Source organism: Spermophilus citellus, assembly GCF_964194105.1.
Source record: "Spermophilus citellus genome assembly, chromosome: 10".
NCBI lineage: Eukaryota > Metazoa > Chordata > Mammalia > Rodentia > Sciuridae > Spermophilus > Spermophilus citellus.
In genome coordinates, this window is record NC_138197.1 from 78,191,709 (window position 1) to 78,219,703 (window position 27,995).

Sequence of the window (27,995 nt, forward strand, 5' to 3'; positions counted from 1 at the left end):
AATTATATGAATTAATGTATGTAAAATGCTTAGAACAATGCCTGGCTTATAAGTACTATTAGGTATTAATTATTCCATTTTTTTTCGATGCTGTGGTCCCAACCCAGGGCCTTGTGCATGGTATGCAAACACTCTATCACTGAGCTACATCCCCAGCCCTACCACATATCCTTAAAAATAAATAAAACATTATTATATAGTTTATAATAAATCGTGACTATATTATACTAATTATTATATATAATATACATTATACTAATTATTATATATAATATATGACAATTAGAGTCGCTTTCTCAATTACTTTTACGTGTTTCCTAGCATATGCTTATTGTGAAACAATTTTACTTTCCTTCAATTTGACCTTTCTCTTAAAGATGCTCTTCACTGAGCCACATCCCCAGCCTTTTTTTGTAATATTTTATCTAGAGATAGGATCTCGCTAAGTTGCTCAGGACCTCGCTAAATTGCTGAGGCTGGTTTTGAACTCGCAATCCTCCAGCCTCAGCTTCCCGAGGTGCTGGAATTACAGGCGTGCGCCACGACACGGGCTCCTTCTCTTCTTTTGATGGGATTGTCTAGCTTATATGAGCTGCAGACTGATGTGAATCAATATTTTAGTGAGCCATATCCTTTTTGGTTGATAGGATATCTACACTAATTTTCAGTTTACCACTAAAGTAAGCTCATCGTTAATTGCTCATTCTAAAACTCTAATCTTTAATAACTTGAATCAAGAGTCGGTGATTGCGAGTAGCCGTAGTCATAATCGTTATTTTATCTTTGACAACTACAGGACCACAAAAAGCCACGGTTTCAGTCACAGCCTCAAAGCCGCCGGGCCCACGAAGCAAACATCTCTAACTCTCCCACCTAAAAAGTGCTGCTCTAGCACTGCATTTATGGCTTCCTTGGTCTCGATGGTACCCTTTTCCTGTTTCCCAGTGTTGCATGACGGGGAGAAATAGTTCTCTTTCCGGGAGTCGATCGCAGGCCACACTTAAGGCCGAACTCCATTTCCCGGGGTGCCTCGCGGCAGCCGCTCAGCCCTGCGGCGGGAGGCCGGTTCCGGTTGCATCAGCGTCGGATTCATCTCCAAATGAGACTGTTCGTGAGCGAGGGCGCCCCGGGGAGCCTGCCGGTGCTGGCTGCGGCCGGGAGGGCCCGGGGCAGAGCTACAGAGCTGCTCATCAGCACTGTAGGCCCCGAAGGTACTTGGGGTGGTGCTGGTGGGCTGTGGATGGCGGTGGGTGGGGGGACAGAAACACAACCCACGCTCACCCGGCGCTTGTTTTCGCGAATCCCCTGGAATGTACCACACATTATCTTACCTTTCCTTTCCTTGGTCACTCCATTAACTTTTTCCTTCCTGTCATATCCTTCATCAGTTATTTACCCTCAATATATTCTTTTCTCATTTTCATCTTCTCCTCTTTCATCTTTCATCATCCTGAGCTTGGTCTCCTCTTCCTAACCTTTCACACCTGTTAGGCAGCCCCCCCCCCTCCACTCTATCATCGTCTCCAGGAACCTTTTTGTTATTTTTAGGACCCTGCCCCTTAAGACACAAGGTATTTGTATGCACACACATCTTTCAGTTCTTTCTCTTCTCATGCCCAGCTTAAGAATCCTTTTGGGGCTGGGGATGTGGCTCAAGCGGTAGCGCGCTCGCCTGGCATGCGTGCGTCCCGGGTTCGATCCTCAGCACCACATACCAACAAAGATGTTGTGTCCGCCCAGAATTAAAAATTCTCTCTCTCTCTCTCTCTCTTAAAAAAAATAAATAAATATTAAAAATTCTCTCTCTCTCTCCTCTCTCACTCTCTCTTAAAAAAAAAAAAAGAATCCTTTTGATTGACCTCAGGGGCGCTTAACCACCGAGCCACATCCCCAGTGGCTCTCACTCCCCCCCCCCATTTTTTTTTAGTTGTAGTTGGACAAACCATCTTTATTTTATTTATTTATTTTTATGTGGTGCTGAGGATCCAACCCAGCACCTCTCACATGTCAGTCGAGCGCTCTACTGCTGAGCCCCAGCCCCAGCCCCAGCGCCCACAGCCCTTTTAAAAATATTTTATTAGAGACAGGGTCTAGCTAAGTTGCTGAGGCTGGGTTTGAACTCGGTGATCCTCCTGCCTTAGCCTCCTGAGTCGCTGGGATTAAAGGTGCGTGCTGCCCGGCCCAGTCCCCAGTTTAACTCTTAAGCGGTAGTCGTGTTAGTCCTCCCATTTTTCTTAATTCTGACTTCCCATTGGGACCTCACATTATTCTCAGGATATGCTAGTTGCTTTGAGTTGTTATAGTTTTGGGCTGCAGCACTATCCCAATACCCACCACGTCCTCTGAAATCCCATCTGTTGTTTCCAGCTGACAGTCTCAACTGAACACCTGCTGACCTCTCCAGCATATTCTGGAACCCTGTTTCAGTGGTCCTATCCTAGAACTTCTGTGATGATATTGCCCTTCTTCTGTTTTTCTGGGAACAATTTATAGTTGTCTTAAATTAATAAAGTATATTTTTTTCCTCTTTCTCTCATTTTTTTCTTTCCCTTGTTTTTCACCCATTTTCTTCTTCTGCATCAGAGTGTGTGGTCCCGTTCCTGACCCGGCCTAAAGTCCCTGTCTTGCAACTGGATAGTGGCAACTACCTCTTTTCCACTACTGCAATCTGCCGGTCAGTATTGGTCCTTGATTACAGGGAGGTGGTTTGATCAAAGCACACCTCTGTGTTGTTTGTGTGACTAATTATTTGCAACCATTGTTTCACTGAGGGATGAGAAATAAGACTAGGTAAATGGGTCCTTCTAATTTCACCTTCTCTTGTTCTCTCCCTGGGCAGATACTTCTTTCTGTTATCTGGCTGGGAGCAAGATGACCTCACCAACCAGTGGCTAGAATGGGAAGCAACAGAGCTGCAGGTGGGCTAAGGCACAGGGAATGGCAGGTAGGTCCTTGCTGTGCATGGCCACCTTGACCTGTGTCCCTTTCATTTTAGCCAGCCTTATCTGCTGCCTTGTACTACTTAATTGTCCAAGGAAAGAAGGGGGAAGATGTTCTTGGACTACTTCGGAGAGCCCTGACTCACATTGACCACAGCTTGAGTCGACAAAATTGTCCTTTCCTGGCTGGGGTGAGTTGGTCTTGAGATGGGGTGTGGGGAAGATTTATAGTGTAAGAATTAATAGGGAAGACTGTATTCAGAGTGTTCAGACCCCAACACTGTCACTAGCAGTGTAATTTACTATTAAGACAAATGTCTTGGGCTGGGGCTGTAGCTCAGTGGTAGAGCGCTTGCTATGCACGTGTGATCCTCAGCACCACATAAAAATAAATAAAGATATTGTGTCCATCTACAACTAAGAATTATAAAAAAAAGACAAATCTCTTAAACTGCCTAATCCTCCATTTTTTCCTTGTGAAAAATGGAAATAACATTAATATCTGTGAACACCTCTGTATCTCAATGAGTTATGTTGAGTATTGGGATAATATAATATGCTTAACACAGTGCTTGACCATAGCAGTTTTTCAGTGAGTATTAGATATTATTACTGTTAGGAAAAACAAAAAACAAAAAAACAAAAACAGTGCCTTATCAGTATACCTTTTTCTTTTCTTTTCCCAACCAAGGAAACAGAATCTCTAGCAGACATTGTTTTGTGGGGAGCACTATACCCATTACTCCAAGACCCAGCTTACCTCCCTGGTGAGAATTATGTATATCACTTTACCCCACCCCAAACCCCAGGAGTTTAGTATAAGGGTTACAGAACAGACAGTTGAGGATCCAGTTGAGGATGCAACTTGATACTTGATGGGGCAACTATAGCGAATATGGCTGCAGGAACTAGGGAAAGCAACTGGAGAAACCTTTGAAACTTTTTAAGAAAGTGAGGAGGTCCTGCCTTGCCTGCTCATTCCAGGTCCTGTGCTTGCTGATTCTCTTTTTTCTCCCATGACCATAGAGGAACTGGGTGCCCTGCGTAGCTGGTTCCAGACTCTGACTACTCAGGAGCCATGTCAGCGAGCTGTAGAGACTGTGCTGAAACAGCGGGGTGTCCTGGCTCTCCGGTCTTACCTCCAAAAGCAGCCTCAGCCCAGTCTACCTGAGGAGAGGGCTGTCAGCAATGAGCCTGAGGTTTGGAACAGGACAGGGCATCTTCACAGAGCCCTGGGCCCTGAGGTGGGAGGTGGCTGGGAGAGAAATGTTGAGTATTTGTCTAATTTCTTTAATTGTTGGAGAGAATTTCTTTACCTGTGGTGCCCCTTCACTTGGTAAGGAATTCTATACTCTCTTTGTAGGAGGAGGAGCTGGCCACCCTAACTGAGGAAGAGATTGCTATGGCTGTGACTGCTTGGGAAAAGGGCCTGGAAAGCTTGCCCCCCTTTCGGCCCCAGCAGAATCCAGTGTGAGTAGGCACCAAGGAGTGGGGCTTGGTTTTATAAGTAGATATTGTTGATAAAAGAGAACAAAGTAGACAGGCCTTGTCTGCTCATCAAACTACTAAGTTCTGTGAAGTAGAAGAACAGGATCCTATGAGGAAAAATATCAAAGGAGCCTAATTTAGAGACCTTTTGATACATTGTATTTCACCATTGCAAGGACCTAGGTAGCAGTTATACAGTAGCCTCCTTGTTTGAGAATCTGCTTTCCATAGTTTTACTTGCCTGCAGTCTAAAAATACTAAATGGAAAATATCAGAAATAAACAATTCAAAAGTTTTTATTTTTATTTTTTGTAGATGGATATAATATCTTTGTTTTATTTATTTATTTATTTTTAAAAATATTTATTTATTTATTAGTTATTGGCGGACACAACATCTTTGTTTGTATGTGGTGCTGGAGGATCGAACCCGGGCCGCACGCATTCCAGGCGGGCGCGCTACCGCTTGAGCCACATCCCCAGCCCCCAGTTTTATTTATTTTTATGTGGTGCTGAGGATTGAACCCAGTGCCTCACATGTGTTAGGCAAGCCCTCTACCACTGAGCTACAACCCCAGATCCTCAAACGTTTCAAATAACGTTTATTACAGCATATTTTTATAATTGTTCTATTTTATTAGTTATTGCTATTAATCTGTTGTACCTAGTTTATAATTTAAACTTATATAGGTATGTATGTGTTGGAAAAAACAGGATATAAAGGTTTTGGTATGCATTTTCAGGCATCCACTTGGGGTCTTGGAAAGTGTCCCCAGCAGATAAGAGGACTACTGTGTTATAGAATGTAACCCCCTTGAGGGCAGAACCCAGGGTATACTCACCTATGTATCTATCACCATACTCAGTACTCTCATAATGAGAAAGAAGTGAAGGGATAACGTCAAAGGAGTGCTACATGATATGGTACGAAGTGATTAGGGTCTCAGGATACAAGGACTATGGGAGGCCAGTTGTCAGTGAAAGAAGATTTTCTAAAAGCTGATTTCTAAGTTGGATTTCAGAAACAATTACAATATTAAGGTATGGGGAGAAAGGCCAATGCAGGAGAAATTAGTGATGCCTGTGTTGAGGAAATTAGCTGAAAAATGTTCTGTGGAGCAGATGAACCATCTGACTGGGACATACAGCAGCAGCTGGAAAGAAGGGACGGGGTTAATGTGGGGTATTGGGGAGCCAGTGATTGTAGATTGAGAATGGTTGGAAAGATGACATAAGCCCTGATGCAGTGTCAGTGCTAAGGAGAAGGAAGAGGTACAGGATGTATGCAATTGAGCTTTTAACGGTGAAGAACCATGAATAAGGAATACTGAGTTGAGTGACTTTAGTCAGCAGATTGAATGGCATTAACAAGGAACGATCCTGGGAAAGTATGGAAAAGACCACAGTGGCTATGAGCAATAGATGGTGCCTGCTAGTTTGAGTTAGGTTTTGAGGAAATGATAGACATGGATTAAGGAAGAGTCAAGAGGTACAAAAGGACTTGGTAAGAATGTGCATGCAGTGATGAGCTGTAGGATTTTAGATAATTAATGATACTGTTAACATAGCATGTGGGAGAAGGAGTTCGTACTAGGAAACTTCTTGGGAATAGCAAGAGGGAAGATGGTTGGATAGAGCCTAGGGAGAGTTTTGTAGATACTTGGGAACTTCAAGTCTGAGATGAGCTAATGTCAGCAGTTAAAGGGACAGAAATTAGTGCTGGAATGAGGCACGTGAAATGCACAGAGCAGTATATGAGGTTTGCTCACTGTGGACAGGGCTTTTACCTGCAACTGTAGAGGATCTTATGGTCTTGTGGGTTCATGTGAGGAAAGACTTTATTTATTTATTTTTTTAAATAGAGAATTTTAATATTTATTTTATTAGTTATCGGCGGACACAGCATCATTGTTTGTATGTGGTGCTGAGGCTCAAACCCGGGCCACACGCATGCCAGGCGAGCGCGCTACCGCTTGAGCCACATTCCCAGCCCAGAGGAAAGACTTTAGATGTACAGAAACTCATGACAGTTGAACAAACTTGTGTCTGGTTGTACTGTGTATTTTTCAGTCTTTCTTGACCTTGGCATCTCCCTGGTTGTCCTCTCTTCCTCTTTACCAGGTTGCCTGTGGCTGGGGAGAGGAATGTGCTTATCACCAGTGCACTCCCTTATGTCAACAATGTCCCTCATCTTGGAAACATCATTGGTTGTGTGCTCAGTGCTGATGTCTTTGCCAGGTGAAGTCAGCTTCTGGAGAAGCTCCTCCTGATGGAGGGCTGGACCCCAAGGGAATAGGACACCTCAAGGTTGGGAACTGGAAGGATCCTGGGAGCAAGGGCTAACCTGGGCCCCCATGACTACATATTCCCTTCCAGGTACTCTCGCCTCCGTCAGTGGAACACTCTCTATCTGTGTGGGACAGATGAATATGGGACAGCAACGGAGACAAAAGCTATGGAAGAGGGCTTAACTCCCCAGGAAATCTGTGACAAGTACCATACCATCCATGCTGACATCTACCGCTGGTTTAATATCTCATTTGATATTTTTGGTCGTACCACCACTCCACAGCAGACCAAGTAGGTTTTCTCTCATGAGATTGAAATGGAGATTGAAGGCTGGGGTCTGAGGCAATGAGAATATCGTGGAGACCGAATGAACCAGAGTGATTGTCTAGGATTTCCTCTTGAACCCAGGATCTGAATGTTCCCCAAAATGTGTCCTGGGCAGTTATCAGACCTTCCTGAGGGCATATATTATTTGACCGGGAGCTGAAGGAGCACCTGAGGGAGGGAAGAGTTGGAACTTAACCTGCCTTCTCTTCTTTGCCTCCTTCCTCTCTTACTGCCTTAGAGTCTTTAAGACATTAACTCCCACACCTGTGTGCATTAATAGACAATACACTTGCAATGATATTTGCCAGCTGATGGTACTTTGCAATTCAGCACTGGGACTGACTGAAGAGCAGACACAGTCTTGAAGAGAAAGCAAATAAGTTTGGATTCAACAAAAATGAATTCTTAAGTGCTGAGGGAAGAGATTGTGGGCAGATGAGGAATAGGTATGAGGGGTGTGGATCATTTCATTATTTCATTAAGAATTTAATGAGGAATGGATGGCCTTTGCCTTGAGTGGCTTTCTAATTTCTTTGGTGCTTGGATTGAATGAATTTGGATCCCTGGTTTGAGTGGCAGGAGGGTGGTATGCATATTTTCTCTAACTTCCTATGTCTTGTTTACTTTGCTAGAATCACCCAGGACATCTTCCATCGGTTGATGGCACGAGGTTTTGTGCTGCAAGATAGTGTGGAACAACTCCGATGTGAGCGTTGTGCCCGTTTCCTGGCTGACCGCTTTGTGGAGGGAGTATGTCCCTTTTGTGGCTATGAAGAGGCTAGAGGTGATCAGTGTGACAAGTGTGGCAAGCTCATCAATGCCACTGAACTCAAGGTAAGAGGAAGGTCTCATGGGAAACAGAGGGAATAAATTTTCCCCCCTTTGGTACTGGGGATTAAACCCAGGAGTGCTCTACCACTGAGCTATATTTCTAGAACTTTTTAATTATTTTTCATATTGAGATAGGGTCTCGCTAAATTGTCCTGCTAAGTTACTGAGGCTGGCCTTAGACTTGTGATCATCCTGCCTTATTCTCCTGAGTTATTGGGATTACAGGTGTGCACCAACAGTATTAAAGGGATTCCCAGCCTTGTCCCATTCAGGATCTTTTTGCGGGTGTGTTACTGGGAATTGAACCCAGGGGCTCATGCATGCTAGTCAAGTGCTGTACCACTGAGCTATGTCCCCAGCCCCAGGATTTTTACTTTAGCATACAAAACCTTTTGATGGTTTACCCATTTCCTCAACTCATCATTTAGTTCACTTGAAAATATTTATTGATTGGGGTTGGGGATGTGGCTCAAGTGGTAGCCCGGGTTCCATCCTCAGCACCACATACAAACAAAGATGTTGTGCCCGCCGAAAACTAAAAAATAAAGATTAAAAAATTCTCTCTCTCTGTCTCTCACTCTCTCTTTAAAAAAAAAAAAAGAAAATATTTATTGAGTATTTACTATGTTTTTAACATTGTTCTAGGAAATACATGTGGCATTTATACTTCCAGTCTTTGCTCCGATTGGGCCACCTGATCTACATTGGTTTAGATTATTCTGTCTTCTATAAATGCCTCTGATTTCTAGTCCATGTTTAGTTGTTTGTTAGTTAATTTATTTAGTTGTTTATTCATTTATTTGGCAAGCTTTTCTTTTTTAAAAATTATAATACTAGGGATTGAATTTGGGACCTTGCACATGCTAGGTAAGCACTTAAGCATTGAGCTGTCTTTTTTTTTTTTTAATATATCTTTATTTTATTTATTAATTTATGTGGTACTGAGAATTGAACCCAGGTCCTTGCATGTGCTAGATGAGTGCTCTACCGCTGAGCCACAACCCCAGCCCTTGTTTTTTTAAGACAGGGTCTCATGAAGTTTCGCAGGCTGGCCTTGGATTGTAATCCTCCTGCTTCAGCCTCATGAGAAGAGATTATAGGCATGCATCTGGCTATTTGACATTTTTTAATCTGTACAGGCTAGTTATAGTTCAGGGACTAGAGACAAGGAAGTGAATAAGACAGACTTTTATCCAGTGTGGGAAGGATACCAACACTAAACAAGGAAATAATATAGGATAGGATAAAGTGCCAGGAAGATGTGCTAGGAGGTGGGCTTTAGATGATGAGGGAATGCCTCTGAGAGTGAGTAACATTTGAAATGAGAGTTTAACTGAAGAATGAAAAGGAGCAAGTCAGGTGATAAGTGGTATTAAGAGAGTTGCAAGTTGAAGAAAATGTGAAGTGTTGCAATTACCAGGAAATGTAAAGGCTTTTTGTTGCTGCGATTAAATACCTGAGATAAATAATGTGAAAAGAAGAAAGGTTTATTTTGGCTCACAATTTCAGATTCAGTGTATGGTCACTTGGCTCCATTGTTTCTGGGCCTGTGGTGAGCAGAACATCACAGTGTGGAGCAAAGCTGCAAGGCAGCCAGAAAGTAGAGAGTGAGAAGGCCCCGGGACAAAATATAACTCCCCATGACCTATGTAGGCCTTACTTTTTCAAGTCTATATGCCTTCTCAGTAGTCTAGCATTCATCAGTGAAGATTAGTCTATTGACGAGACTAAATCTTTCATGATTTAATCACTTCCTAAAGGTCCTACCTCTGAACATTGTCGCATTCGGGACCAGAGCCTTTAACACATGAGCTTTTGAGGGACCTTTCAGATCCAAACCATAAAAGGCCCAGAGGTAACAAAGAGTTTAAAAGGCAAAATTTAAAAGGCCAGTGTACTGTGGGAGGGTAGATTAAGATAAGGTCAGCAAAAAAGAGACCAGTTTACCAGGGCCTCCTAAGCCATTACAGGAGTTTTAGATTTTATTCTAGTGGAATGGCAAGCTGCTTTGTGGAAAATGAATGGAAAAGAAAAGAGAATTGGAGAAGAGTTTGGAGTCTAGAGTCCAGAATTGGGGAAAATTTAAAATAGATTTGGGATATATTTTGGAGGTAGACTGTAGTGTTGGTTAGACTGGAATTTGGAGTAAAGAAAAAGATGATTTATAAATTTTTGGCAGGAGCTAGAAAAATAAGTTGGTGTTAGAATGCTGGCCTACCATGGGTGAGGTCCTGGGTTTAATCCCCAGCACCACCATTTAAAAAAAAAAAAAAGAAAGAAAAATTGGCTTGAGCAGTTTGGATAGATGGTAATACTATTTCTGACAATGGGCAAGAGTAAGAAAAGGCCTTCATGCCAAATGCAGTGATACTGTTCGGGTTTGCTAAGCTTGAGGTATCTGTAGTCATCCATGTAGACAGTTGGATCTGAGCCTGTGGAATTCAGGAGAGAGGTCTGAGAGGATTAAATTTCTCACCTTCAAAAACCCAGGTGAAGGGCTGGAGTTGTAGCTCAGTGGTAGAGTGCTTGCCTCATATGTGTGAGGCACTGACTATGATTCCTAGCACCACATATAAATAAGCAAATGAAATAAAGGTCTATTGACAACTAAAAAAAAAAAAATTAAAAAAAAAAAAAAACCAGGTGAGCTGGTTCCAGTGGTACACACCTGTAATCCCAGTGACTCAGGAGGTGGAGGCAGGAGGATTGCAAGTTCAAAGCCAGTCTCAGCAACATTGTGAGGCCCTAAGCAACTTAGTGAGACCCTGTCTCAAAAAAAAAAAAAAAAAAAAAAAAAAGTGATAGCCAGCATAGTAGCGCATGACTATAATCCCAGTAGCTTGGGAGGCTGAGGCAGGAGGATCACAAGATCAAAGCCAGCCTCAACAAAGGTGAGGTGCTAAGCAACTCGGTGAGAACATGTCTCTAAATAAAATACAAAATAGGTGAAAACTCTCCTGGAAAGTTTTATTGATTAATTCCATCTAACAGTTTAATACTTTAGCTGTCACTCTTCAGTGTTGTTATATATTCTATTTCTACCACACAATTAAGTATTTTTTGACATTTGCTTTGTAAAGATCTGTGCTTGTTTGTTATGCAAGCCATCTTTCCCTGACTTGACTGTAACCTCGAGGAGAGGAGCTACATGTCTTCTTTTGTTGCTCCTTCATCCTCTCACACAGTGCAGTGCTCTGTACTTAGACTGTGCTTAGAGAATGCTTTTTTCCTACTCTGCATTGATTTAGTAGAAATGTGAAACTCTGAAGAACAGATGTTATGCTGTGCAAATTTGAGTTTCCCAAGTTCAAGAAGCCCAAGTAGTTGAGTGGGCTGGTGTGAGGATGAAGTTCATCTAGAGGGCACCTGAGGCACTCTTCCTTCTGTGTTCCTTCTCTTATTTGTAGTCCTGATCCTGTCTGTCTCACTCTGGGTCACCCCTTCTCTGGAATTTCCCTTCACAGAAACCTAAATGTAAGGTTTGCCGGTCATGCCCTGTGGTAAAGTCCTCCCAGCACCTGTTCTTGGACCTGCCTAAGGTAAGTGAGCCTTTACTCAACCTAGTGTTCAGGAGGCCTCTTCTGTCCCTCTACCTTAACCACAAATATGGATATTTAACCACTCCAAGGTTATTTATTTCCATTAAAAATTACATGTGCTATCGCTTCTCGGCCTTTTGGCTAAGATCAAGTGTAAAAATTACATGTGCTGTTGTGAAGAGATTAAACAGATTAAAGGGCCACAAAGCAGAAGTCCTAGGTCCATCAGTCCTAAGCCCACTTGCCAGAAATATTTACTACTGTGCTTCTTTTGTGTCTAATCAGAAATATCCTATGCATGTAAAAGTATGTTTATTCCTCTCTCTTTTTTTTTTTTTGGTACCAGAGATTGAATCCAGGGGCGCCTAACCACTGAGCCACATCCCCAGCCCTTTTTATTTTTTAAGTTGAGACGGGTTTGCCTCAGCCTCCTAGTCGCTGGGATTATAGGCATACACCGCTACCCCTGGCTTGCTTTGCTTTTGCTTTTTAAATTAAAAAAAAAAAAAAAAATATATATATATATATATAATTTTGTTTTTAGTTGTAATTGGACACAATACCTTTATTTTATTTATTTTTATGTGGTGCTGAGGATCAAACTCGCACACGCTAGGTGAGCACTCTACCTCTGAGCCCCAGCCCCTTGCTTTTTCGTAATACAATTTAGTTCATAGCATTTATACTTTCCTGCAACCTGCTTTCTTTTGCTTTGTAGTGTGTCTTTTATGGGTTTTATTTTTGTTTATTTGTTTGTTTTTCCTGTTCTATGAATTGATCCAGGGGTAATCTATCACTGAGGTACATCACATTTTTTTTTTTTTTAATTTTGAGATAGGGTCTTCCTAAGTTGCCCATGCTGGCCTTGAACTTTCGATTTTCTTGTCTCAGTCTTCTGAGTTACTGGGTTGTGTGTTTTTTTTTTTTTTTTTTTTTTGAGGGGGGGATACCAGGGATTAAACTCGGGGCACTCAACCACTGAGCCACATTCTCAGTCCTATTTCATATTTAGAGACAGGGTCTCACTGAATTGCTTAGCGCTCTCTCTTTTGCTGAGTCTGGCTTTGAACTTGCGATCCTCCTGCCTCAACCTCCTGAGCTGCTGAGATTATAGGTGTGTGCCACTGGTCCTGCCTTGTAATACGTCTGTACCAGTTTTCTACCTTAGTAAATCTGCCTCCCCCCCATAAACTTTTTTTTTTTTTGTACTGGAGATTGAACCCACAATGCTCTACCAGAGAGCTATATCCCCAGCCCTTTTTATTTTACTTTAATCTTTTTTTTGAGGCAGAGTCTCACTGAGTTGCTGAGGCTGGCCTAGAACTTGGGATCCTCTTGCTCCAGCCTTCCAAGCTGCTGGGATTCTAGGGGTTACAGACATGTGCTGCTACGCCCAGTTCCTTATTTAACTTTTTATTTGGAAATAATTTCAAGCTTGCAAAAATAAACTTGATAGAACAAAGAAGTTCATGTGAGGGTTGGGGTTGTGACTCAGTAGTAGAGCACTCATCTAGCATGTGTGAGGCACTGGGTTCAATCCTCAGCACCACATAAAAATAAATAAATAAAGGTTTGTGTCCAACTACAACTAAAAAGAATTAGGAAAAAAAAAAAAGAAAGCTCATGTTGTTTAACCAGAAGAACTTTGCCACCTGTGTGATCTTGCAGCTGGGTGCGGTGGTGCACACCTGTAATCCCAGAAACTTGGGAGGCTGGGGTAGGAGGATTATGAGTTCAAAGCCACCCTCAGCAATGGTGAGGCACTAAGCAACTCAGTGAGACCCTGTCTCTAAATAAAGTACAAAATAAGAAATGGGGTTTAGGATGTGGCTCAGTGGTTGAATGCCCCTAAGTTCGATCCTCAGTATCTTTAAAAAAAAAAAAAAAAGTAGTTTTCTAACCATTACCTCAGGGGCACTTGACAACTGAGCCTCATCCCCAGCCCTATTTTTTATTTTATTTAGAGATAGGGTCTCACCAAGTTGCTTAGCACCCTGGCTTTGCTGAGGCTGGCTTTGAACTTTTGATTTTCTTACCTTAGCCTCCCAAGTTGCTGGGATCACAGGAGTGTGCCACTGCTCCCAGCCTGATCCATTTGTTTTTAGCATATTTGCTCTGTTCCTCCCTTTTCCTCCTTTCCCTTCTATTTGTACAAGTATATATTCTCTTATTTTTAAGTACTTCAGTGTGTTTCTAAGAAACCAGACTTTTTTGAATAACCACACGGAAGTTACATCAGGAAATTTAATTTTAATGTATTTCTTTTTTTTTTTTTTTTTTTTTTTTTTTTTTAAGAGAGAGTGAGAGAGGGGAGAGAGAGAGAGAGAGAATTTTTAATATTTACTTTTTAGTTCTCGGCGGACACAACATCTTTGTTGGTATGTGGTGCTGAGGATCGAACCCGGGTCGCACGCACGCCAGGCGCCAGGCGAGCGCGCTACCGCTTGAGCCACATCCCCAGCCCCTTAATGTATTTCTTGATGCACCATTCAAATTCTATTTTTTGGGGCTGGGGTTGTGGCTCAGTGGTAGAACACTCGCCTCTCATGTGCAAGGCCCTGAGTTCGATCCTCAGCACCATATTATAAAAAATAAAAATAAAGGTATTATGTCCAACTACAACTAAAAAAATTTAAAAAAAAAAAAAAAAAAAAAAAAAAAAAAAAACAAATTCTATTTTTTTTCCATTATCCTAATGATAATCTTTTTTTTTTTTTTTTTTTTTTTTTTTTAGCACTGGAGATTGAGCTCAGAGGCTCACATGTAGTGGGCAAGCACTCTAACACTGAGCTATACCCCCAGTCCTTTTTATTTTTTTATTTTGAGAAATATTTCAACAATTTTTTTTAATTAAAGAAATTTTAAGTTGCCCACACTTGCCTTAAACTTGAGATCCTCCTGCCTCAGCCTTGCAAGACAGGTGGGATAACAGATGTGTGTCATTGTGCCCAGGACAGAAATAAAAAGGATGTAGCTCAGTGGTGAAGTGCTCCCTAGGTTGAATCCCCAGTACCAAAAAAATTTAAAAAATTAAGTTTGTGATCCTGCTGCCTCAGCCTCCCAATTAGATGGGTTACAGGTGTGCGCCTCTGTGCCCAGCCAGTTTATTTTTCCTTTATTTATTTATTTATTTATTTATTTTTTTGTGGTGCTGGGAATTGAAACAAGGGCATGTACTCTACCAACTGAGCCATATCCCCAGCCGAGTTTATTTTTAATAACTATACAGTATTTCATTCTGTGGTATCACAGGGGTCTTTCCCATCCATTTTCTGTGTATATTATTTAGTAGATTTCTAGTATTTTGTAATTACTTATAATGTTGCAGGGAATAACCTTTTGCATATGCATTTTTGCATTATTGGAAGTTTAGGATAAATTCTTTAAAAGTAATCGCTTTTGGGCTGGGGATGTGGCTCAAGTGGTAACGCGCTCGCCTGGCATGTGCGGGGCACTGGGTTCGATCCTCAGCACCACAACAAAATAAAATAAAGATGTTGTGTCTACCGAAAACTAAAAAAAAAAAAAAAAAAAAATTAAAAAAAAAAAGTAGGGCTGGGGATGTGGCTCAAGCGGTAGCGCGCTCGCCTGGCATGCGTGCGGCCTAGGTTCGATCCTCAGCACCACATACCAACTAAGATGTGTCCACCGAGAACTAAAAAATAAATATTAAAAATTCTCTCTCTCTCTCTCTCTCTCTCTCTCCTAAAAAAAAAAAAAAAAAAAAAGTAATCGCTTTTGTGTTAAGGGTAAATGCATATGTAGTTGTCAAATTTGCCTCAGTGACTATTGTACCATTTTGCACTTCTGTTGGCAATGTGTGAACATGCCTATTTCTCCATAGCCCCACCAATAGAATGTATTGTCAGGCATCAGAAGTTTGCCTCATTCTCTTAACAGTAGTATGGTATTTATGTGGATGAATTCCATGTAGCATCTCTTCAAGAGGAATTTTTTTTTTTTTGCTTTCAAAAGTGGTATTTTGGGGCTGGGGATGTGGCTCAAGCGGTAGCGCGCTCGCCTGGCATGCGTGCCGCCCCGGTTCAATCCCCAGCACCACATACCAACGAAGATGTTGTGTCTGCCGATAATTAAAAAATAAATATTAAAATTCTCTCTCTCTCTCCCTCTCTCTTTAAAAAAAAAAAGTGGTATTTAAAAATAATACAAGGGAGAGAAATGAATTATAGTAGAGGGGGTAGAGAGAGAAGAGGGGAGGGGAGGGGAGGGGAGGGGGGATAGTAGAGGATAGGAAAGGCAGCAGAATACAACAGACACTAGTATGGCAATATGTAAATCAATGGAAGTGTCACTGATGTGATTCTGCAATCTGTATACGGGGTAAAAATGGGAGTTCATAACCCACTTGAATCAAAGTGTGAAATATGATATGTCAAGAACTATGTAATGTTTTGAACAACCAACAATTAAAAAAAAAGTGGTATTAGCTTTTAAATATTTTAGATAGAAATTTATGACATAAAAAGTGGAAGTTGCATACTTAAGAGTAAGCACAAATGTATATTTTCCTTTTTTTTTTTTTTTCTGGTTAATATTAATTTATTTCTGGTTGCAGTGGCACATGCCTGTAATCCCAGCAGCTTGGAGGCTGAGGCAGGAGGATCACAAATTCAAAGCCAGCCTCAACAACTTAGCAAGGCTCCTGAACAACTTAGGGAGAACCTGTCTCTAAATAAAATATTTTTTTTAAAAAAGGGCTGTGGATGTGGCTAAGTGGTTAAATGTCCCTAGGTTCAATCCCTGATACAAAAAAAAAAAAAGTTAACCTATTTATTTTTATTATTATAATTAATAGGACTATATGTTATTGTTTTGCAGTTTGCCTTCTGTGGTTAATAATATATCTTGGAGATCTTTTCATGTCATTTCCTATGGGTATACCTCATTTTTTTTTAAATGATTTTTATTTTATTTATTTATTTTAAAATGATTTTGTAATAGTTCCTGTATTTATACAGTATATTTAAATTTAAAACTTGAATCAGGAGTTTCAGTTTTTAAATTTTTTTTTTTAAAGATGAGATCTTGCTGTGTTGCACAGGCTGTCTTCAAACTCATAATGCCACCTCAGGCTCCTCCATAATTAGGATTATAGGTATCTGGCTTAGTTTTGGATTTTTTTTTTTTTAATATCTTCTTTAGTTGTAGGTAGACATAATATTATTTATTTATTATTTATTAATTATGTGGTGCTGAGGATCGAACCCAGTCCTTCACATGTGCTAGGCAAGTGCTTTACCACTGAGCTATAACCCCAGCCCCTAGTTTCAGATTTTTGCTATCATAAACCGTGTATTTCTTTTCTTCTTCTTCTTTTTTTTTTGGTACTGGCAGTTGAGCTTTGGACTTTGTGTGTATGCTGTGCAAGTACTCTAAGTACTCTACCACTGAGCTACGTCCTTGGCCTTTTTTATTTTGAAACAGTGTCTTGTTAAGGTGCTCAGGCAGGCCCTGAACTTGAGATACTCCTGCCTTAGCCTCCAGAGTGACTGGGATTACAGGTGTGCACCACTGTTCCTGGCTATTAGTGCACTTGTCTCTTTTGTAGTTTTGGTATTGGGGATCAAACCCAGGGGCACTTTACAACTGAGCTACATCTCAAGTCCTTTTTATTAAAGAAGAAGAAGAAGAAGTCTTTTTATAAAAATATAAATTGAGACAGGGTCTCACTAAGATGCTGAAGGTCTCACCAGATTGCTGAGGCTGGCCTCAAAGTTGAGATTCTCCTGCCTCAGCCTCCTTAGTTGCTGGGATTACAGGTATGTATGTGTCACTGTACCAGCAATGGTGTGTTTCTTTTCTTTTCTTTTCTTTTCTTTTTTTTTTTTTAGAGAGAGAGAGAGAGAATTTCAATATTTATTTTTCAGTTTTCAGCGGACACGACATCTTTGTATGTGGTGCTGAGGATCGAACCCCAGGCCGCACGCATGCCAGGCGAGCGTGCTACCGCTTGAGCCACATCCCCAGCCCCTTTTTTCTTTTTAAAAATTCTTTTTATTTATTTATTTGGTAGTTGTAGATGGACAGCATGCCTTTATTTGTGTTTTTTTAATGTGGTGCTGATGATTGAATCCAGTGCCTCTCATGTGCAAGACAAGCACTCTGCCACTAAGCTACAACCCCAGCCCAATGGTGCATTTCTTTACACATTTCTGCACTCCTCACACATGCTAGGCAAGTTCTGTATCCCTGAGCTACATCTCTAGTGTGTGTGTGTGTATGCTACCAGAGATTGAATCTAAGGGCACGTAACCACTGAGCCACATCTCCAGCCATTTTTATTTTTTATTTTGAGACAGAGTCTCTAAATTGTTTAGGGCCTTGCTGAGTTGCTGAAGCTGGCTTTGAATTTGTGATCCTCCTGCCTTATCCTCTTGCCTCAGCCTCCTTAGTTTCTGGGATTATAGGTGTGTGCTACCTACTGTGCCTGACATACATGTCTTCACTTTTAAGGGAATATCTCTGCTAATAAATTCATAGAGATGTAATTACTATTTCAGAATCATGAATCTTTTAAATTTTTATCATAAGGCCAAATGTATTCAAAATGTTGTTCATATTTATCCTTATGAGATATGAGGATAATCATAGCTAACCACATATGAGACTCCTAATTCTGCCCTCTGTCTTCCATCTCAGTTGGAAAAGAGATTAGAGGAATGGTTGGGGAAGACATTGCCTGGCAGTGATTGGACACCCAATGCCCGGTTTATCATTCGTTCTTGGCTTCGGGATGGCCTCAAGCCACGCTGCATAACCCGAGACCTCAAATGGGGAACTCCTGTACCCTTAAAAGGTTTTGAGGACAAGGTAAAAACTCTTTTTAATGTCTCAAATTATAGTCTCAGGATTAAGACCATGGGTTAGCAGAATATTGATTATATCTGAAATTTTGGGTTGGTTCCTATCATTTCCTTTCTCTTGAACCTCTAGGTATTCTATGTCTGGTTTGATGCTACTATTGGCTACTTGTCCATCACAGCCAACTACACAGACCAGTGGGAACAATGGTGGAAGAACCCAGAGCAAGTGAGCAGTTCTTGGTTAGCCTGTTTATGGAGAGGGCATATGAAGGAGGGCATGTATGACAGGGTATCTGGTCTTTTTTGAACTTTTGAAGAAAGTCTCAGATCTCTCTCAACTATATTCCCTAGGTGGACCTTTACCAGTTCATGGCCAAAGACAATGTTCCCTTTCATGGCTTAGTCTTTCCTTGTTCAGCCCTAGGAGCTGAGGATAACTACACCTTGGTCAAGCACCTCATTGCTACAGGTAGGTACCCTAGAAGAAAGCGGATGGGCTGTTGGAATGAGAACTAAGGCAGTATTTGGAAGAAGATCCTGTGAAGTGCTAGGTCTTGAGTTAGTAGTTGATATGGATTAGGAAATAATTAAAACTTGAGAACTTCATCCAGAAAAAGGAAGATTCTGAAGAAAGCAAAAGACCAAAGCAAAAATTTTGTATTACATATGAGCAAAGAGAAAAAAGGTCAGAATGGATAGGAAAGGATCCCAAGCTACTCAGGGTGAGGTATTTTTGGACATCCACCATTAATGTTGAAGGAAAGGGAAGAATTACTGGGTCAGAGAGGGGAGTGATATTTGAGCAGATGGTTCTCATTCTTCTCTGTCTAGAGTACCTGAACTATGAGGATGGGAAATTCTCTAAGAGCCGTGGTGTGGGAGTGTTTGGAGATATGGCCCAGGACACAGGGATCCCTGCTGACATCTGGCGCTTCTATCTGCTATACATTCGTCCTGAGGGCCAGGACAGTGCCTTCTCTTGGACAGACATGCTGCTCAAGAATAATTCTGAGCTGCTTAACAATCTGGGCAACTTCATCAACAGGTGGGAGTTGGTAAGGGGTTAGAGTCAGCAATAGAGCTGAAATGTCCCAATTTTCCCTCCAGAGATAAGAATATAGAGAGAATATGTAGAGACATTGTGGAAAATTGATTTTTTTTTTTACATTTTTTTTTTATTGGTTGTTCACAACATTACAAAGCTCTCGACATATCATATTTCATACATTAGATTGAAGTGGGTTATGAACCCCCAATTTTACCCCAAATGCAGATTGCAGAATCACGTCGGTTACACATCCACAATTTTACATAATGCCCTATTAGTAATTGTTGTATTCTGCTACCTTTCCTATCCCCTACTATCCCCCCTCCCCTCCCCTCCCATCTTCTCTCTCTACCCCATCTACTGTAATTCATTTCTCTCCTTGTTTATTTTCCCATTCCCCTCACAACCTCTTATATGTAATTTTGTATAGCAATGAGGGTCTCCCTTCATTTCCATGCAATTTCCCTTTTCTCTCCCTTACCCTCCCATCTCATGTCTCTGTTTAATGTTAATGAAAATTGATTTCTTTAAGTTGGACTCTGCTCCCAGCGCATAGTAGGTAAAGTATACTTTGGAAAGAGAGATAAGATTTAGCAAAGTTGTCACAGAGGGATTTTAACATAATTGTTTTCTGATGTTCATTGAAGAAATGATATATTTTATCCTCACAAAAAAAAAGGTTCACTTGCAGGCCACTGAAAAGTTTGGCTGAAGAAAGGGGTTATTTCAGTGTAGTGATAGGAGGCTTCTGTTCTACTCTTCAGAGTTGTTACATTAGGGTCACATTTCTATTCTTTGTCCCTATCACAGTGATTCTGCAGTCTGAAGAAATCTCCATGACTTAGAGTTTTTCTGTTCCTCTCTTTGAGCCCTAGGCCTTTAGCTCAATTACTATTTACCCTTTCAGGTTTTTTTCATTAACCATCTTGAACAGATAATCTTCTTTAGAGTGTTTGATAGCAATTAACACATAATAAATTTAAACTTGAGGGCTGGGGTTGTGGCTGAGTGGTAGTATGCTTGCCTCACATGTATGAGGCCCTGGGTTTGATCTTCAGCACCACATAAAAATAAATAAAATAAAGGTATTTTGTTCATCTACAATTAAAAATATTTTTAAAAATTTTTTAATTTGATCTTTTTTTGTTGTTTGTTTTTTGTACCGGGAGTTAAACTCAGGGACACTCAACCACTAAGCCACATTCCCTGCCCTTTTTTTGGATTTTATTTAGAGACAGGGTCTCACTGAGTTGCTTAGGGCCTGACTAAGTTGATGAGGCTGGCTTTGAACAAGTGATCCTCCTGCCTTAGCCTCCTGAACCACTGGGATTATAGGCGTGCACTACTGTGCTTGGCTTAACTTGATCATTCTTAAAAATTTACTTAAAAGCAAAATGTATAGTTGCTTAACTTGATTAGGTTTCTACATTTGAAGAGTCACATTTTTAGGGGCGAGAGAATGAAGGCTTAATTTGTTAAGCTTTGCAAATATTTATAAGGAGACTGGCCAAAATTTTTTTTTCTCCTCCTTCTCTATCTCTATTAAGAGCTGGGATGTTTGTGTCTAAGTTTTTTGGGGGCTGTGTGCCTGAGATGGTGCTTACCCCTGATGATCAGCGCCTGCTGGCCCATATTACCCTGGAGCTCCGACATTATCACCAACTGCTGGAGAAGGTTCGGTAAGTAACTTACACAGCTCTGCCTCTTAGGGTTTGCTGGCATGTCAAGAGACTCATATACCTTGGCCTGTTTCCTTTCTTCCCAGGATCCGGGATGCCTTACGCAGTATCCTTACCATATCTCGACATGGTAACCAGTACATTCAAGTGAATGAGCCCTGGAAGTGGATTAAAGGCAGTGAGGCTGACAGGTATGTTAAAGGGGTAGGGGTGTCTCTAGAAATTAGATGGCTGATAGGCTATGTCCTCCTGGAGGTCTTGATTAAATCTCTCTTCTCCCTAAGGCAGCGGGCAGGCACAGTGACAGGCTTGGCAGTGAATATAGCTGCCTTGCTGTCCACCATGCTCCAGCCTTTCATGCCCACGGTTAGCACCACCATCCAGGCACAGCTGCAACTCCCGCTTCCAGCCTGCAGTGTCCTTCCCACGAACTTCCTGTGTACTTTACCAGCAGGGCACCAGATTGGCACGGTAGGTCTCCCTGCCATGTGACTATTGGGATGATGTTAGAATAGACCTAACATTCTCTTGTTCTTTGCTTTTGGGGCAAGAGCTCTTATAGGTCTTCTGAACCCCTCCTCATTCTGCAGTTGGGTGTGCTTGTGATGCAAGGTCCTTGGTACTGGTTCACAAGTTCAGTGTTTTTTTTTTTTTTTTTTTTGGTTTTCATGCTAAAACCGTATCTGGCACATAAAAACTAACTGGTATACAGCCATTTGAAGAAATACCACGATATTATTGTTTCCATAATACTAGTAGGCAGTGAGGCAGAGAGAATACAAGAGTATCTATTACTCTTTGACACAGGATTACTACAGAGTACATCTAAAACTTCTGGATTGACCTAGCATCATTAAATAGTTGAAATACTTTCTGATCCTATCAATACTTTGGGCTTTCTGAGGAATGCTTTTTCTGAATTCTTTTCTTAACCAGTAGGTATTTGCTTAGTGTTATGTTCCTTCTAAGACTTTTTTTGGGGAGGGCCAGTACTAGGGATGACCAGGCCTCATTCACTCTTCATGCTGGGCAGATGATCTCCTGCTGAACTCCATCCTCAGCTCTTTATTGTTTGAGTTGGCCTTGAACTTTCAGTTCTCCTGCCTCTGCATTATCAGGTAGAATACTCAAATGCCATTATAAAATATATCTTTCATCTTAAAAGAGTCACTTCGCAGTCTGATCTAAACCTCAGACAGTAGTCTTCCATAATGCAAAGAAACCACAAACAGGCTGGCTCGGTGGCACATGCCTGTGATCCCAGTGGCTTGGGAGGCTGAGGCAGAAGGATCTTGAGTTCAAAGCCAGCCTCAGCAACTAAGTGAGATCTTGTCTCTAAATAAAATACACACACAAACAAAGGGCTGGGTATGTGGCTTAGTGGTTAAGCACCCCTGGGTTCAAGCCCCCAAACCAAAATCTAATATTTTTTTTGGTAGTTATAGATGTATACAATGCCTTTTATTTTATTTTTATGTGGGTGTTGAGGATCAAACCCAGTGCCTCATAAATAGTAGGCAAGCACTTTTTTTTTTTTAAAGAGAGAGAATTTTTAATATTTATTTTTTAGTTCTCAGTGGACACAACATCTTAGTTGGTATGTGGTGCTGAGGATCAAACCCGGGCCGCACGCATGCCAGGCGAGTGCGCTACCGCTTGAGCCACATCCCCAGCCCCTGTAGGCAAGCACTCTGCTGCTAAGCTACAGCCCCAGCCCCAAATACTCCATTTTAAGAAAACAAATTGCTATTCTGGGATTAAAACCCTAACTGCAAAAATCCCTCTCCTCCCATTATCTACTTGGGCTATAAGTGGAAGAGGGTTTCAGTGTCCACTGGGCCCTCTCCACAGGTTTGTCCAGAATCAGTCTGTTACTATTAACTCTCCATTTCCTTCTTTTGCTTCTTTCCTTTACATATATTTCCTGGGATTACAGGTGTGTGCCATGGTACCTGGGAGCATTAAGGATTTTTAAATGTCAAGAGTAAGGTTGGAGAAGCCCATTATATAGTTTGGTAGAGTTTATATGTAAGCAGTGAATGATTCTGGAATTCTCTTTCACAGGTCACTCCTTTGTTCCAAAAACTGGAAAATGACCAGATTGAAAGTTTGAGGCAGCGATTTGGAGGGGGCCAGGTGAGAAAGCTAGACTGTGCCCTCACCCAACAGCCACAGCAGCACCTTAATTCTCCCAAGTAGTATTCCCTCATCACACTTTCCATCTTTTGGCCCTGCTACTTCCTTTTTTCTTTCCTATCTTAGCTAGAAGAGTCCTTGAGTTAAAAGTAATCACTTTTTTAGAGATCAGGAGATGTTTATGGCAGCCAGTGATAACCCAGTTTTTCTTCTCTAGGCAAAAGTATTCCCCAAGCCAGCAGTTGTAGAGACTGTTACAACAGTGGGGCCACAGCAGATACAAATGCTTATGGATGAAGTGACAAAACAGGTATGAAGCTGAAGCCCATTGGGAGACTGGAAAAGCTGAATCCTAAACAGACTTTTACCTGGTCTCACTCACTGTTACTCTCTCCACTCACCCTTCTCTTAGGGCAACATTGTCCGAGAACTGAAAGCACAAAAGGCAGACAAGAATCAGGTTGCTGCGGAGGTGGCTAAACTCTTGGATCTAAAGAAACAGTTGGCTCTCGCTGAGGGGAAACCTCTTGAAACTCCTAAAGGCAAGAAGAAAAAGTGAGAGAACGTGGCTCATAGAAAGTCTTTAATGGATATGGACAGTTAATAAATAAATGTATTATCTCTATATACAAGCTGAGACCCTTTGCTTTTGTCTCCCCCAATCCTTCCCCCTACTGGACATGTGTTGAAGGTCACATCATTGACACTGGTGTGAAAGTGGTCAGTAGCCACTTCAGGGTAAGGTAGGTAGTGGCCCCAGTTGGGGAGTGATGGTTCCAATTGTTCAGGCTTGGTGTAGATTAACCATTCGGTCAATTAGAGCACGGCGTGTGGCTTCTACTTCCTGAGTCAGGCGCTCTATTTCCTGCTTGAGCCGTTCATTTTCTTCAGTTAGCTGTGCCACTTTCCTTTCATTCTCTTGTTCTTTTTCCTTCATGTGTTGCTTTCCAGCCCGGGCTGGCCACTGGCCACTCTGTTTCCGTTTCCTAGTTTTTCCTTGGTCTTCCTCCTCTTCTTCCTGAGCCAGGGAACTCTGACTGGAGTCTGGAGAGCGAGGACTCTGGGAGATGCTTGTGACTTCTGCTGGTCCTGGCTCCCCAGTCAGCCAAGCCAGAGACGCAGGGTTAAGAGTGGTAAAGGTTTTTGATTCTTCCTTCAAAGAAATGAGGAAAGGAAGGGCAGATATTAGTAGAGAAAGGAAAGATAATATCCCCTCACTTTAGAATTAGCATTCTCACCTCTTCGTTTCTAGGGGGTGAGATATAAGTACCCCCATTTTCATCTGAAGACAAAACCTCCTGCAGATCCTCATACCAGGCTTCCAGCTCCCAGCTGGACACCGTCCCGAAGGAGAAAGGCAATGACTCAGCTGCCATCTCTGCAGTTGGATCAGGTTCTGGAAAAGTACATACTCGGTATAAAAGTTCCACTTGGCAAACAAAGTCTATACCACAGGCTGGCAAAATGATCTGTAGGTGAAAGTTTTATTGGAACATATCTATTTATTTACATACTGTTTATGACTGCTTTAATGTTACAATAGCAGAGATTAATAGTGATAACAGATGCTACCCAAACACATATTCTTATGAGATCCTAATGAAAGTTCTCAGCCCACATGGGAACTCTATAGGTACTTTTAAGGGGCAATTACCAGGCCATTTGTACTCCTTTCTGTGTGGGGATTTTGGATAAAAGGTCCTTTGAGTCCATCTAACTTCAAGGAAGACTGAAGATGAGCAAGGCAAACCAATTATCTTTGCTAGGGCTGACTTTGAGAGCAGCTTTCAATTAGGAAATGCTCTAAAAATAGTGATTTGGTCACCATGTTGTTAAGGGGCAGGCTAGAGGGATAGACATGGCCTGACAACAAAAGCTTGTTGAGATTCAAACCCTGCTCTCCTTTAGGCTGGGTCTTCTAGTAACTTCTTAGGATCCCAGCAAAGGGAGCCTAAGCAGCTTTTCCTTAGGAGTTGGTTTTGGAAAAAGAGTTGTGAAGTTTACCTACTTTCAGGTGTGGTGATATATGAAGATACACTTCCTTCTGGAACACTGTGGAACAAAGAGAAATGTCAGCCATTTTCGAAAGGAGAGGCAGATTCTTCTAACCTCTTACTGGTCTTGTGGAATATGGGTAGTAGCTATTTCCAAGGACAGAAGAGAGCTCTGCTTCCTTTATTTTTAGTTGTGACATGTGACATTTGTAGTCCTGATTACATAATAGCAAAGTCCTGGCCAACTCAGTTTCTCTAAATATAAGGCAGCCATCAAACATGCCCAGTAAGGGCTAAGAGAACAAGTCTAGTGGCATTTTCCTAATTCTATTTCTGCACTCATATGGTCCAAATGTACATTTCTATTTCTGGTCTAGGACCTTCAACTCTGCTATGTACTGCTTACTTACCATCTCCTTTTGGATGTGTAACAGGCATTTATATTAAGTCCAAAGACAATCTCCTGCTGACCTTTCTCTTCCAGGGTCATCTCCATTTCAAGATGGTTAAGGCAAAAACCTTGGTGTCATCCCCTCTCCCCTCACACTTGACAATCCAATCCACAGCACTAGCAAATTCTCTATTTTTTTCTTTTGTATTGGGGATTGAGCCCAGAGAGGCTCTACCACCTATCTATATCCCCAGCCTTTTTAAATTTTGAGACAGGGTCTCACTAAGTTGGCAAGGCTGGCCTCCCAGTCAGCAATCCTCATTCTTTAAAAATACAAAGACCCTTGTTTTCAAATGAAGATCAATTTACTATCATCTCTTCTCATTACCTTGGAAACTTCCTTGCAGAATGTCTCCCCATTCTGCTCTTGCCACCACTCCCTAAGTCTATTCACAACATAGCACCTCAAGTGAACCTTTTTTTTTAACCTTTATTTATTTTTTTAATATGGTGCTGAGGATCAAACCCAGGGCCTTGCCTGTGCTAGGCGAGCGCTCTACTGCTGAGCCACAACCCCAGTCCTCAAGAGAGCCTTTTGTGATGATGATGATGGTGCATTTTACTACTAAGCTACATCCCCAGCCCTTTAAAAACTTAAGTAATGTCTTTGCTTTGAATCTTCCAATGACTTCCAATTTCATGCATATTAAAAACATCCTCATAATGGCTTGCAAGGCCCTACAGAATTTGCTTCTTGTCTACAAATTGTTGAGTTTTCATAGGCCACTCTCATCCTTGCTCACTCCAGCCCACCTGGCCTGTTCCTAAAGATACCAGGCATACTGCCATTTTAGGGTCTAAGCTCTAGCTGTTCCACCTGGAATGCTCTTCCTTCCATAGTATCTGCATGGCTCACTGGCTTGCCTCTTTCAGGTCTTTATTTTTTGGTATTGTGGATTAAAATCCAGGGGTGCATTACTACTGGGCTATATCCCCAGCCCTTTATTACTTTGAGATGGGGTCTATTTAATGGCTGAGGCTAGCCTCCAACTTGCTGTTCTCCTGGCCAGCCTCCAGAGGCATTGGGATTACAGGTGTGCACCACTTGCCTGGTTTAGGGCCTTTCATTTAAATGTTATCTCAGTGAGGCAATCCCTGGCCAACTGATAAAAAACTAACCTCCACCCTGAACATTGTTTTTTCCTGCTTAGTTTTCTCCATGTCAATTATGGCTTCCACTGCAGAATATTTTTTTCTTATTTAGAAATACACTTTGAGCCCCAAACTGCTTGACACATAGTAGGTGCTCATTAAGTATATGAATGAATGTAAATCTCCCGCCCCAATCTCACTTATAGGGAAGACTAAACCCAGAGCTGCCTGTCCCTCGAGACTGGAGATGCAATATTGCTCCGATTATTTCTCTACATTGCTGTCCTCTCAGGGGAACAATTCCTTGCCTTCTAGTGTGGGGACTTGGCTTTCATCAGCAGTGGAGCTCCAGGCCAGAGGACTGCAAAGCCAAACAGTAGGGCTGGCCTGATGCAATGGTTACGCAGAGATTAGTTGAGAGAGAGTAGGGGGGGGGGGGGGAGAAGAGGAAGGGATCAATCCCAGGAGAAGGGGAATACCCTAGGGAAAACCCAAAGGGCTTCCCACTTTTAGAAAGATCCAAGCTGCTCTCTTGTGCGGGAGGCCAAGAGACCTCTGGGGAAAATGGAAAACCCATCTCTCCCTGTCCATCAGCACCCCTCCTCTCCACAAGTTGTGTGCAGAGTCCAGGATCTCCAGCTACCTCAGTGGACATGCTGACCCCTGGAGGTGCTGTAGTTGAGACAGGGCTGAGGGTGGGGGGGCGGCGACAGGGAGAATGCCCGCAATGGCGGATACAAAACTGAGCTACAGGTCACCCAATCTCAGAGCAGGGGTGTGTCCTGCTGCCCCGCCTCTCACCGGACAGGCCTACAGAGGTTGCCTGGAATCTGCTACGAGAGAGAATGAATTTCCCAAGGGCAGCAGGGATCCTTCAGCACAGAAACAGAACCACACTCCGGAAAAGGATTGGGGTGACGTTATCGCTCAAAGTTAAGAGGGGCCTGCCTGTAAACACAACTCCTGAATAAAGAATTCTCCCCAACCCTCGAATGGTTCCTAAGATCGCTGTGGCAGGGCATGGACCCGTATCTAAAGAGCAGACGCCCAACTTTTGAGAGAACAACCGATGTTCGCGATGAAGGAAAGGTAAAGGGTGGATAGGGAGTCAATACTCGCCTTTCTCCTTAGGTTCCGGAACTGATTTTGGCTTTGTCGCTGCCACCCGCTCATCTTCAACATGATATGCTCTGCGTCTTACACCCAAGCTTCTGACCTCGTACCCTGGAGCCGGGATCTTTTATGGTGGCCTTGCCCTCCTCCCATGGGCGGGATCCAGAATTTTACCAATCAAAAAGCGGCACGCCGGCATTAGCTCCGCCTCATCCCTCATATCCGCCACTCAGCAGCTCTGCAGCA

At 42.1% G+C, this 27,995-nt stretch overlaps 3 protein-coding genes across 4 annotated transcripts; 1 reads left to right on the plus strand and 2 right to left on the minus strand.

The window, feature by feature from the left end:
* The first annotated feature begins 1,017 nt into the window (after positions 1-1,017).
* MARS1 (methionyl-tRNA synthetase 1) lies at positions 1,018-23,724 on the plus strand. The gene is made up of 21 exons (XM_081310299.1): positions 1,018-1,211; positions 2,584-2,674; positions 2,840-2,918; positions 2,996-3,130; positions 3,631-3,706; positions 3,966-4,138; positions 4,303-4,409; positions 6,548-6,664; positions 6,803-7,006; positions 7,675-7,876; positions 11,338-11,412; positions 18,073-18,243; positions 18,367-18,462; positions 18,588-18,705; positions 19,068-19,281; positions 20,832-20,963; positions 21,050-21,154; positions 21,248-21,434; positions 23,028-23,099; positions 23,317-23,409; positions 23,512-23,724. Exons 1-21 carry the CDS (start codon positions 1,100-1,102, stop codon positions 23,656-23,658), a joined length of 2,706 nt encoding a protein of 901 aa, XP_081166425.1. The 5' UTR covers positions 1,018-1,099; the 3' UTR covers positions 23,659-23,724.
* On the minus strand, positions 23,670-24,475 carry DDIT3 (DNA damage inducible transcript 3; the record flags this gene model as incomplete). The annotated part of the gene is made up of 2 exons (XM_081310302.1): positions 23,670-24,252; positions 24,338-24,475. 2 exons carry the CDS (start codon positions 24,473-24,475, stop codon positions 23,884-23,886), a joined length of 507 nt encoding a protein of 168 aa, XP_081166428.1. The 3' UTR covers positions 23,670-23,883.
* On the minus strand, positions 24,337-27,892 carry LOC308657952 (DDIT3 upstream open reading frame protein). 2 transcript variants are annotated; one of them, XM_081310303.1, is made up of 3 exons: positions 27,756-27,892; positions 25,108-25,151; positions 24,337-24,495 (listed from the first exon to the last, which is right to left on the minus strand). In XM_081310303.1, the coding sequence occupies exons 1-2, from the start codon at positions 27,816-27,818 to the stop codon at positions 25,110-25,112; spliced, it is 105 nt and encodes a 34-aa protein (XP_081166429.1). In that variant the 5' UTR covers positions 27,819-27,892; the 3' UTR covers positions 24,337-24,495; positions 25,108-25,109. The 2 variants fall into 2 exon arrangements, with proteins under 2 accessions (XP_081166429.1, XP_081166430.1); XM_081310304.1 differs by having other exon boundaries at positions 25,104-25,151.
* Between the last annotated feature and the right edge of the window lie 103 nt (positions 27,893-27,995).